The sequence below is a fragment of the Labrus bergylta genome, chromosome 13, assembly GCF_963930695.1.
Source record: "Labrus bergylta chromosome 13, fLabBer1.1, whole genome shotgun sequence".
Lineage (NCBI taxonomy): Eukaryota > Metazoa > Chordata > Actinopteri > Labriformes > Labridae > Labrus > Labrus bergylta.
This window is the reverse complement of record NC_089207.1, coordinates 19,459,247-19,472,587: the sequence shown is the minus strand read 5'-3', so window position 1 is coordinate 19,472,587 and position 13,341 is coordinate 19,459,247. Positions and strand designations below refer to the sequence as shown.

The following is a 13,341-nucleotide window of genomic DNA, read 5'->3' as shown; positions in this document are numbered from 1 at the left end:
TGTGTGTGGTTGCTTGGGTAGGTGTGTGTGTGATCTGCATGCGCCTCTGTAGCAAGCTGAGCTCTGACAAAGTGCCAGACTAACCATCCCTTAAGCCTTGCTCCTGGAGTTCAGAAAGTGTGTGTTCATATGCGAGTGTGTGTGTGTGTGTGTGTGGCTCACAATAGCATCATCAGGGATGCTGTTGGACTGTATAGACTCTTTTGGTGAAAAGAGGGAGGGGTCTGATGCTATGAGATCACACACTCGTACTGAAAAGACAGCAATGATGTTACTGCAGATGTGACTAAGTATGAAGAGGTTTCCAAATGACCACTAGGATTTAGGAATTTAACTTTTCTAATTACCTAAGTTACCTTTAAGGGGAATATACCTTAGCTAAAGATTTCATCATTTATCAACAAAGGAACCATTTAGTCAACCATGGAACAAACAAAGGAACCAACCAACACACCAACCAAGGGGCCAACCAGGGAACCAAGGAACCAATTAGCCAACCATGGAACAAACAAAGGAACCAACCAAGGAACCAAAGGACCAAGAAATCAATCAACTAAGGGACCCACCAAAGAACCAAACAACAAACTAAAAATCAACCAAGGAACCAAGAATCCAACAAAGGAACCAATTAGCCGACCAAGAAACCAACCAGGGAACCAAGGAACCAATTAGACAACCAAGTGACAAATGAACCAACCAAGGAACCCACCAAAGAACCAAACAAGGAACTAAAAATCACCCAAGGAACCAACAGACCAACAGGAGCTGAACGGAGGGACCAGTGAGCCAATCAAGGAATGAACAAAGCAACAAATTAGCCAAACAAGGAACCAACAAAGGATCCACTGAACATACCAAGTGACCAATGAACCAACCATGGCACACACCAAGGAACCAATCAAGGAACCAGGGCACCAAGAAACCAAACAACCAAGGGGCCAACAAACCAATTAGACAAACATGTGACCAATGAACCAACCAAGGAACAAAAAATCATCCAAGGAACCAAGAGACCAACTAAGGAGCTGAACGGAGGGACCAATGAGCCAATCAAGAAGAACCAACCAAGAAATCAAGGAGCCAATGAGCCAACCAAGGAACTAATGGACAGAACCAATGAACCAATCAAGGAACCAAGGACCTATTTTACACTAAAGGCAGCTCCAGTCATGGAATTGAGTCTAACGTTTTCCCCTTTTAACAAAAATAACTGACCACTTTGAAAACTGCCTTTTATTTCCTTTAAGGCGAACTAATGCTTCCTTTAAAGAAGATATATGAGCTCAGCCTGCCTGATCTCCTCCTCTACATGAAGGCTAATAGCTGGAGCACCTAAACAGAGAGGACAGCACCCTGCCACACTTAGGAAGTATTGATCACAGCCGTCAGAGGGGCTGTTTTCATCAGGCTGACATTAAAATGTTGAGGTGATTTATCAGAGTGTCAGGGGAGCAATTAGAGCTGTATGCAACATATTTGGCAGTTCAAGAGCACATGTGCACACAGGTTTATCAGATTCAGGCTGCAGCAGTTAGGTGACTGGTGACAGCAGCAGTGTTCATCTTTTGTTTTGCAGTTTGCCACTCAAACCGAGGTGGCGTCCAAAACAGCCATGACGGGGTGCTTTTAAACCACCTCTTAGAAGGAGGACATACTGGCTGCTGCATTGTTGTCAGAGAAGCCAGCACTTCAACATAACATGTTTCCTTTATGTCGTTGGCTACAGTAAGGTCACTTTATCATTTCATTCTACAGATTGGTCCTTAAAACAGATTGATTTATTGATAGATTTATATGACAAGTCAGACAATGTCTAACATTTGGCTTGCATCACAGCAGTCACATTTGCAATTTATTATAGACGAGATAGAAAGATGCATAGATTTAACACAAACCTTTAAACACCAAACACTTCAATGAACCTTTGATCTTGGTTTAAGCTCCAAATTATATTTCAAAGATTGGCCTGTGGAAAAAAATCTTCAGTAGTATCCCTAAAAAATAAAAACCATTGAAGTGGACATGTTGTCTTAAAAAGTACATTGAAAAAAAAGTTCCCAGGGGTTTGTGGTTGTGATAACCTCACACACAAAGTAAGAACAGGTCTGCGTCAAGGATAATACAGGTTGCTGTACCTTGAATGTCCACTAGGTGTCAGGACACACTGAATTTCAATACAGTAAAGACCAAAACTTGCTGAAGCTGCAGAGTCACCAGTAATCTGTTTCTAAACCACAGGTTTACATAATGGGAGGGATTCCCCCCCCTCGGCATGCTCTCAAAAAAATCGAGGGATTGAGAGAAAAGTTCTTGGAGGTAAAGTTTAGAGAAAGTGAGAGCCATTTCAAAATATTCTGTAATGCCTGATAGCAGCTGTGAGACGGAGGAAAGGTCTCCTCTGTATGACACGACCGTTTAACATCCTTAAAGTCTTCATTGAATCTCTTCTTTCCATGCAGCTCTCCATAACTCATTGACATATTAGATTTAAGTCAGCATCTCTTATTAGCATAGATATAATGGTGACTATATTGCATACGCTTGGATAAATAATCAAATTTAAATTAAGAGGGAAGGAAATACAGAGTAAAAAGTAGTGATCGATTGACCTAATTTACTCTCCCATTTCCTTATTTGATGCTTTATTTCAGTCTATTTGTCTCTTAGTTCACTCTCTGGAGTTCAAGGACAAACCGATGAGGTTTTCCACCAGGCTGCGGGGTCTTGTCCTTCACGCCGGCCGTGGTTCTACCCTGCAGGCTGTGTGGTTACATAACACACAGCTGACCGGTGATCAGCCTTATGTCATAACAAAGACGTCTTGTTCTGCTGACAAACCAGAGAGGCTGCTGATGGTGCATAAAATTCTCCTTCCGGCTATAAGTTGGATGAATAAAAAACAAACATTTAGCTGCAAAGAGTTAAAGTACAGATGGTTTTAAAGGTCACATATTCTCCTCCTCTTCTTCAGTTTAAATAAGTCTCAGAGCTCCCCAAAACATGTGTGTGAAGTGTCTTGTTCTAAATCCACTCTGATCCTGTATTTGATCATGCCTATAAACCCCTCTATTTCAGCCCTGCTCAGAACAGGCTGTTTCTGTGTCTGTACCTTTAAATGTAAATGAGCTGTGTCTGACCACGCCCCTCTCTGGAAGGGCTTGGGTGTCTCGGGCTTTCTCTCTCCATGCCCTTTTGTTTACAGTGAGAAGGCAGACTCAGAGGGCAGAACAAACACCTAGCTGTGGGAGTGTAACCCACCTGGGGGAGGGGTTACTGCCCTTTGTGATGTCATGAAGGGAAAATCTCCAAACAACCTGACAGAGACGGAAAAGACGGAGAGGATGGACTTTTCTCATAATTGGGGGGTTTGTAGACAGACTAGAGACACATGTTAGTGTTAGAGAAACATGGTGAAGTGTAATTTGAATAATATGTGACCTTCAAAGGTCTTCAATCAAAGATAAATAAGCATATTTGTCTAAAGATGATTTGTCTTTTCTTTAAAAAGCAGTTTATGTGAAAAAAGTTTAACTTGTGTTAACACAATAGATAAACAGTTATAAAAATATAAAAACAAACATTTCTGGAAAAGATAAACCCCCTCAACTTCTCCTTTGTATTTAATAACAGACAACAATGTGAAAACAACAATATCAGGTTCCCACCAGCTTCTTGTGCAACACGAGCCCGCACAGGGAAAATAAAAGACCGATCTCTGCAATGCAATGTTGCACAAGTCGGAGTGAGAAGAAAAGGCCATTCAGTGTACGAGAGATGTTGTCACAGCACACACACACACAGAACAGAAACACATTATTGTTGTCGGCTGGTTGTTTCTGCAGACAATGAGCTGGCTGTCCCGACACAGACTTTATCATCAACTACACACATGAACAGATGAATCAGAGACATCACTTGTTGACGGCTGTCCTTCAAATGATCACAACTAATCCTGCTCCATCTAAGATTAGCGTTGTGAATAGAATCTTTACTTGCACGGCTACATCTTAAATGCATGTATCGAAATCACAGTTAGGGGGATTTATTCTGTCGACGCTCAAAATTGTCATTCTCCAAACACATCAAACACACATCATGAAGTAATAAAGATTAACAGATACATTAAACTGTTGTGTAAATGAACACATGTGCTCTTGAACCTGGCAGATTAAGTCAATTTATTGCAGCGTCTAAAAGATATTCATTGCAGTTCTTGGCACAGATAGCCCCCCCACCGCCCGCCTGTGCCCACTGCTACAGACAGCAGTCTGTTATTTTGCCCCTCAAAGATCCCCTTTAATCCTCAGGGTCACTCGGACAGAGGAGCGGCCGGCCCTTTCACTTTGCAGAGAGTAGAAGAAGACAAAAGCCTCGTTCAGTCGGCTGAACAACTTTTATTCTCTGTTTTTTACATACACACACACACACACACAGTCTCTTTTCTCTCAACCACGTACAACTCTAAAATTGAAGGAAGTGGAACCTGAAAATCTTATATTCTGTTTCCAATGATTTTTAGTGCCCACCTACTCTCAACGAGTATTTCTACTGAGTCGCACAAAGTGCTTGTTTTGAAGCGCTTCATATCTTCATGTCTTCATCTTAACAATAACAGCAGTTTAACATATTTAGATATCTAAAAACTGCCTGAAGCTCCAGCATAAATAATTAAATGGAAAGAAACAATGAACTGAATTCACAACATGGCCAGAATAACACATATAGGGTAAGGAACTGATGCCATGTCTTTGAGTCACGATGGAAAACATGAACTGATGTCAGATTTTAAAAAAAGTGAACTTTTATTTCTGTCTTTGGATGAATTACTGGAAGTAGATTCTCTTTTCTATGTAGAGAATGTACTCATGGTAAGCGGACTTGAGCTTGAATATTTATTTTCTAGTCTTCTGACTCCTCAAAGCTCTTTTACACTGCAGGTCACACCTACACATTCACACACTGATGGTAGAGGCTGCTGTGTGAAGAGACCATCAGAAGTAACTAATCTATTCATACACAGCCGACGAAGCAGGGGGAGCAATTCAGGGATAAGTTTCTTTCCCAAGGACACATTGGACATGGCTGTAGGAGCTGGGGATCGAACCCCCGTTGAGAGAGGACCGACTCTACCAACTGAGTCACCCGAATGTTTACATATACACTCTTTTCTATCATATGTATTTATGCTCATGCTTTTTAAAAAACAAAATCTACATGTATCACAAAGACGGTTTAAAAATACTTGTGATAAGAAAGGTCTTTTCTCTAAAGCTTTAAATCCAGAGCCTCCTCCACACGGTCCTGCAGCCAAACCTAGCAGATACACATGCACGAGAACACACACCCACACACACAACAAAACACGTTAAGCTCCTCCTGAAGCAGAGAATCCAAGCTTTGTGAGTTCCTGTGTGTGTGTGTTCTTTCTTCAGCGATTCGTCTCTCTCCTGCTCATCCATTTCAAAGAATATAGCACACACACACACACACACACACACACACACACACACACACACACACACACACACACACACACACACACACACACACACACACACACACACACACACACACACACACACACACACACACACACACACACACACACACACACACACACACACACACACACACACACACACACACACACACACACACACACACACACACACACACACAGCTGGCGTAGCTAACATATGGAACGGGTCTCCACAGTCTAATAATCTCGGGAACTTATTTTCACCTTCACAGTTTTCTAAGCATGTTACGTCTCCTTCTTCAGAGCGATCCAAATGTGGAAGCGTCTTAATAATCGTTTGTGTTCGAGGAGCGAGGAGAACAGTTCGGGTTTCGAAGTTTCTGGACTGAGGACAATGATTCACACACACAGAAAAATGATGAAGCCTGAGGGCATTAAGTAGTAACTAAAGCCCCAGACCACTTCAATGAGAATTGACTATAATGTTGTTGATCAATTCAGGTCCAAATCTCGACAGCACTAAGTATTTAAATTCTACCTAGTGTGTTAGAAATAGTGTATGCCCTTTTACACGTTGTAACCCGACTACACTAATAGATTTTTATCTATTGGCTGATCTGTGATGCATGTCGATCGTTTGTCTCCAAACCTAACAAAAACTACATCACCCTACTGAGCAAACTGTGAGGAGTCAAGTGGACTGAGAGAATTGTGGGGCTTGATTATGAAATTATTATGTGAAATATGGTGATTGTAAAGTGTTAAAACTATTTGTTCAAACATGTTAAAGTCATAACATACGAATCCACCAGGGGGCCTCGTCTACCATTCAGAGACGCCCACCTCCCCCCCACCTCTTGCGCATACTGTAGGAAGTTACAGCTGACGGTAACAGCACGAAGGAGTGAGTGGGCGTGTCTTAAAGGCGTTCTGTAATTGTGTGGAAGAAACTGGGAACCTATCGGCTGATGGGCTGATTGGCGAGCAATTTTTCTTTGAGCCGTGACTGCTGGTCAGCGGCGTCCTCTCTGGTTATAAATAAATAAATATAAATACCGCCTCTATTTGAAGCTTCTGTTTGCATTATGCATTGATGTGCTTTATATAACCCCTGTACAGACGCACAAACACCTAAAGGAAACCTAAAGACAGTGATGGTGACTGGTGACACTGTCAGGGACATTACTGATGTTTTATAACCTGATTCTTTTTACTCTTATTTTTAGGACTTCATGACCAAACCAAAAGTTATCAAATGTTCTCAGTAGATTTATGATGAACTGATATTGCAAAAGCCATTTCTGATTTTCCATTAGGAGTCCAGAAAGGACCAAAGAGCTGAAAAGAGAGGTTCAAAATGACTTGTTTTAGTCTTAATAAAATAAAGAAAAAATGCAACAGCAATAGCTCGATCTCCCTAAATCCGGCGCACAAGTAAACACAAGATGGATAGTGTTAATCAACGTAATCATGGTCTTTTTGAGGACGAGCACTAGAATGTTAGATGACGCATATCGTGAGCTGACAGTAAATTATGGCAGGGCAACTTTCTTCAAACCAGCGTCATGACAGTTGTACTGATATCAAGCAGACCAATCACAGTCATTCCCATCCTCCTTTCTGCAATGTGAAGTTACATTTCTGGAAAGTTAGTCTTTGCCAAATCAGTGCAGGAGTTAAAATCTGGATTGACCCACTGAAGAATAATCCACGCAGTAGGGAACACAATGTATTGGGTGTCAGCCCATTCAGGTAAAAAAAAAAAAAAGGTAAGGAATCACTTTCTGTGTCAGTAAACATGAGCTGCGTCTGTGCATCCTAAAGCGAGACTGTTTCAACAGAGGAGATAAACAAGAGGGGACAGTCATGTGCTGGAAACACTGCAGCTGCACGAGACAGAGATACAGACTGGGGGTATCAATGAGAGTACAGAGTACAGCTGGGGGGGAAAATAGTGCAGAACAAGATTACATAACAAGAGTAAAAAAAAACGTTATTTCTCCCTAATGCATGATCATCAGGCCACGTGCACTAACAAGCATTGCTCCTAGGCTGATGGATAATCTCTGCGCCACTCAAATATGTAGAATATCTGAGAAAAACCTGCTCTTACCTTCTCCAGCTGTCATGGTGCAAAGACGCCCTCAGCACTGAAAACAGAGAGGAATACTGCTGCGCAGCTGATCGCTCTGCCCCCCCCCCCACCTCGCTCTCTCTCTCTCTCTAGTCTCTGCTCTATATCTCTCTCCCACTGTTTACATCCAAGTGCAGCCTCAGAAATGGCTGCTTTGTTTTGCTTGTCATCCCTCCGTCCCTCTCTTCTATGTCCTCCTCTGTCTCTTCTGCTCTCTCCCTCTTTCCCTCCTCGACTGTGTGGTCGAAAAAAGTCGCCCCCTCTCCCTTTAGCTCTCTCATGAGAAGATCCGCATGAGAATCACAAACGAGATGCAACAGAAACTTGTAAATGAGTCTCTTTGTTTGTGTTTTTGTGCAATAAAAAGGTGTTCTGTGCAGATTTCTTTTACTAATTTATGGCTCAGATGTAAAATGGATGAAATGTGTTGAATCGAGACAATATTTTCTTCTTTTTTTGGGATGGAAATATATTCTTTCATATTTAGTACTTTTGGTAAGTGAAGCTTTGCTGTGTTGTTCGTAGATAATGTTGCTTTGATTACATTTTATTTCCCTCATATTGTTGCTTTTTCCTTGTTTTCATACAAGGCGTTACCTTTACTTCTCATCGTCTCTCTCTCAGTTTGTTTAGCACACCCGTCACACTGAAATGAGGCTCTGTTGATCAGAGCAGCTCACCCTCTCTTCACAGCTCAGAGACAAACTGGGCTTAATAAATGTAGATTCATGAGTTTAACTTCAGTGTGGCTGTGAACGAGAGGAGTGGAGCCTGTGAGGATTGGAGCTGCTTATCATGATGAATATGAAATGATCACTTATCTAATGACTGAATAAATGCTACAGTGATTCATGTTTTAAGCAAACTTCTCTTACAGTGTGATCCTTCAACAGCAGCACTGTTTTTACATTTACCAAGATGAGTTGCAACTTTCTACACAACTATTGTTATTTGTTTTTAAACTCAAATTATTCAGTCTGCTTTTGCCCCAGATTTCTGCCTCTTAAAGGAAGTTTCTTTTTGCCACTGTAACTTTGCTAAATGTTGCTTAGTGCTCATGACGGATCAGGGTTGGGTCTTTGTAATATCACAAAGGGTCAGGTCTTTTACCTGCTCTTTGTAAAGTGTGTTATGAATTGGCGTTATACAAATGAAGACTGATCGATTGATTGACTGATTCTGAGGTGTAGAAGAAACATCAGAGAGTGAGGAAAGAAGTCCTCAACCTGTTTACGTTTGTGTTGTTAAATTCATCAGATCAGTTCAATAAATGTTTCTTAATCCATGAACGGGATGTCTTCCTTGGTCATGTCAAATAGATTCAAGTGGCTCGTCTCTTTGCTGATTTTGCTTTTTTTTTTTTTATTCTGCAGTCGTGGTTGTTTTGCAGCAAACACAACAACTCCCATGATCCTTTGCTACCAGTTTCTGTGAAGTTACAACTGCACCTGTTTTTACTGTTTAACTTAAGTCGCACTCACACTAGGCTCAGTTGTCCCGTACCGTGCTTAAGCACGATTGACCCTTAACTGCAGGAATGACCTACTGTGCAATAAAGTCAGCCATGAAGAGCCACATCAACCTGAGTACTGTACTCTCCATACACATAAACTTGTACTGTGTTAACTTGTGCAGGTCTCTTTTGATGCTGGTGTGGAAGGCAGCCGTCCATGGTCAGATCAAAACATCCTCGCAAAATCAAACGAGGATTAAAAGAGCAGGAAACAGCTGCATGAGAGTTTTCCTCAGATAAGTCCTATTTATGAAAATGAGTTTGTTTTTTTGTACTTCAGTTTAAATTAAAATCGACAACGCCGTTAGGAGTGCCAACAGAAAGACAGAAAAGCTAACATCCTCCTCTAGAGGGTGAGCAACTATTCCTGAACAGTGAGATTGAATTAAGCCGTTTCATCCGTTGAACTCCGCATGCGAAATGTCTGCGAGCGCTGGAGCTGCAGGGAGATGTCGCAGACTGTTATGAAACGCTGAGCTCTGTCTGAGTGTTTTCTCCTTGACTCAGCTGTCGTCCCTGGACTGAGAATGCTCTGTGGATGTAGTCAGCTGTAATAGGACGGAGTCAGCAGTGAGGGCGTCAGAGCGAGCTCAACCTGCACAGAGGTCACAACTCCACTAACAAAACAAAAACACTCACATGTGGACAAATCAAAAGAGCGTACATCTGCATTCTTAGGGGTCAAAGTACTTTTCCTGCTGTGGCGCAGTATTTATCAGGATTATATTTGACCAGTTAACTCATTTCCCAGAAGAGTCATTACAGTGGATAGAGTTCAGGGGGGGAAGAGAGAGGGAGCAAAAGAGCCACAGGTCAGATTTGAACCTGGGCTGCCCGCTTTGAGGACTAAAGCTTCTGTACATGGGGCACGCAAACTAACCACTAAGCCAACGACGCCCTATATTCGTGCAATTTAGACAGTGTGTCCAGCCCCAAAGGCTTCTAGAGAGCTGGAATGATTGTTGGGTAGAGTTGAAGTAATTTTTGTTTTTCTCTGTTTTTATGTCTACTTTGATGAATTCAATCAGCCCAGAGGGAGGTCTCTGGACGTCTGTTTTGGTCTTTGGCTCAAGTAAGGGACATCTGAAAGCCGCTCTGCATGTCCACCTCCTGTGGAGAATTCTCATCCCTGCTAACCCCAGGCTGTCCGTCTGGACTGAGCGCCTCCTCCGCCTCCTCCGCCTCCTCCGCCTCCTCCTCCTCCTCCTCCTCCTCCTCCTCCTCCTTTCTGTCTCCTCTCACACACACACAAACAAAATGGAAAATAAAACACGGAGGAAGCTGCGACACGTTAGAGACATGTGAAGGACTCAAGAGTTGTGACACAGCTGATAAACAGTCAGCAAAAAAATAAACACGAAGAAGCTTGCTATTTCCCCCTTTTAAATGATTCAATGCACCAAATTAGAAAACAAACAGCGATCTGCTGCAGACCCACAAACTGCCCTCATTTAATACCACATTATGCAGACACTACAACAGTGCTGATATTCACAGAGCATCTGCCCGTCCTCGTTTCCCACCGTGCTGGATGTCAGCGGGGAGCAGGACAACCAAAACAAAGATGCGACCAAGGAGACGAGAACTACGCTTTAGCACCAAAAGACCGTTTCTAACTATGTCGTCAATGTTTGCATTCAAACTGTGGATGTACGTTGTTATTAGGGGCACAGCAACAAGTCAAAGAGTCAATAACAAAAACTGGAACACTTACCTGAGCCAGAGGAGGGGATCATGTTCCCAGATCTTTGGACTTCATCAAATTTACTGAAGATTACATTCAACCTGTAAGTACAGAAAACAAACAGAAGGAAGGAATAAGAGTCCTGCAAACATCTGCAGATAAGTATGCAAAAGATCATGTAAAAAGGGACGGGGGGCGGGGGGGGGGAATTAAAGCGTGATGGAGATGTTGACTGCATCATCCATCACTTTATGGGTGAGAAGCTCTCCCTCCGCTGTGTGCAGCAAGAAGAGCCAAGACCAAAATAGACGGCATCCAAATCTGTCACCACGATGACAAACTGGCACAAAGGCCAGAAATGAAAGAGAGACAGAGAGACAGAGAGAGAGACAGACAGACAGACAGACAGACAGACAGACAGACAGACAGACAGACAGACAGACAGACAGACAGAGAGGCAGAGAGGCAAAGAGAGAGAGCGAACAGTGGGAGAGGCCAGTGCAGGAGTTCATAAAAACTATCGAAATAACACAAAACAGATTGTTGAAGACATATAAATGAAGCTTTACAAAAACTGTAACTAACTATATCTGTGTTGTGTGCTATCAAAACTATACATTCAGTTCATTGTGTGAGTGTTTAGAGGCGGCTGTGGCTCAGTGGTAGAGTCGGTCGTCTCTCAACCTGAAGGTCGGGGGGGGGGCTTAATCCCCAGCTCCTGCAGCCACATGTCTGATGTGTCTTTGGGCAAGACACTTAACCCCACGTTGCTCCCACTGCTTCGTCGGAGGCGTATGAATAGATTATTTACTTCTGATGGTCTCACTACACAGCAGCCTCTACCATCAGCGTGTGAACGTGTAGGTGTGTAATATACAAGCTCAAGTCCATTAATTATTATCCGTTTATTTACTGTTCTATAACTGCTCATTTATGCACCTATCTGCTGTCCAATAACTTAATATGTATCTACTAATCATTCGATTAATTACTTTAATTTATCCAGTTGGAAAAAATAAACCACACAGTGAGTTTAAATCTCCTATGGTTGATCAATGCTCTGAAAATGCAGTTTTGTTTTCCTGCCACAAGGGGGAGAAGGATTGTTGAGGCCTACAGGTATAACCTCTTTGTGTCTGGACTAGACGTGAGGAAAGGAACATCCACTCACTGATATAACGCCGCCTGACTGATGGATACTGTGTGCAGGATTTTAATGAGTCACTGAGTGAGACGTATAAAAGGAGGAGGGCACAAATAATGAGGTAAACAGCGACAGGTTTGAGGCTTCTTACCGTGACTGTGGAAGGCCCTTTTTGCTGAGATCCATCCTCACCCTCTCACCCACGTGTCTGTAGATCTCCACCAAGCAGCTCATTGCACCATCACGTACCTGAAGACACAACGAGTCAGTGATGGCTTCACGACACATTTGTTGCCTTTCCTCGAATCTATTCCCTGCACATTTGTTGCCTTGAGTTTGTTTGTGCCATTGTGATGTTGGTGTGTTTAATAGTTCTGAATCAACACAATATGTGTGTAAAACAAACAGTACACACACACACACACACAAAATAAACCAATTAAGGCCGTGTTAGACAAGTGATCCCCGTGTGCTGGGAGGTCAAAGGTTTTCTCAAATGCAACACTTCTAACAAATCAAAAACCCTGACATTTTTTGGAAAAAATAGACTCATCATTTTATCAACAGTGAATCATTTGAGCGTCTTTCACACATGCACAGCACTTCTGAAAATGTCCCAACATTTGAGCTGCATGTGTTAACACAAATGGCTGCCTCTTTCACCCCGCTTCACCCTCACTTGTGTGAAACATGCCGCATGTTTGAAGGACAAGTTCCTGAGAATATCGGGAAATTATCAAGACAATGTCAAGAGTGCATGTGTGAAAATGGTGAATATATTTACTGCGTATAACAGCTGTCTTAGGGTTTCTTTTTGGGCCTTTTATGCCTTAGGTTAGAGATTGGGAAAGAGGATCGAGTCAGAAATCAGGGAGAGAGAGAGAGTGGAGAACGATATGCAGGAAGGGAGCCAAAGGTCGGACTCAACCCGGGCTTTCTGCCTCGGGGACCACAGCCTCAGTACATGGGGCGCGCACACCAACCACTACACTACCAGTGCCCCCAAACTCTGTATAAGGCTGCAACCAGTAATTCTCCTAATAATGTCATAAACGATGAAATAAAAAACAACTTCACTTAAAAATGTTGTAATTCTATGCAGTATCTTTTTCTGAAGCCTGAAGAGTCATGGACTGGACCTACCTGACTCGTCGGGTCCCCCAGGAGGTTACATATGTGGGGAACTATTTTACTGAGGGTCAGGCCTTGAGCTCCGTATCTGAAATACAAGAAGGGGAACGAATCAGCACAAAGAAAACAGATTCACTAAAGGAGATCATTACAAGCTTGTTTAAAACATCTGTAGCTAGTCCGGTTATTAATACACATCATACTTCACAAAGTCACAAAGTCATTCCTAGAAACAATGGCGTCACTTTAGCAGTTG

The 13,341-nt window shown here is 42.5% G+C and overlaps 1 protein-coding gene across 1 annotated transcript in view; it reads right to left on the bottom strand.

Annotated features, from left to right (window-relative positions):
- clasp1a (cytoplasmic linker associated protein 1a) overlaps nucleotides 1-13,341 on the bottom strand; it is an 83,647-nt gene that overhangs the window by 41,797 nt on the left and 28,509 nt on the right. Inside the window, exons 6-8 of the mRNA XM_065961818.1 lie at nucleotides 13,098-13,173; nucleotides 12,106-12,203; nucleotides 10,841-10,911 (exon numbers count right to left, since the gene is read on the bottom strand). Of these exons, the coding sequence (XP_065817890.1) occupies nucleotides 10,841-10,911; nucleotides 12,106-12,203; nucleotides 13,098-13,173 (245 nt within the window). The remainder of the gene's footprint in view (nucleotides 1-10,840; nucleotides 10,912-12,105; nucleotides 12,204-13,097; nucleotides 13,174-13,341) is intronic.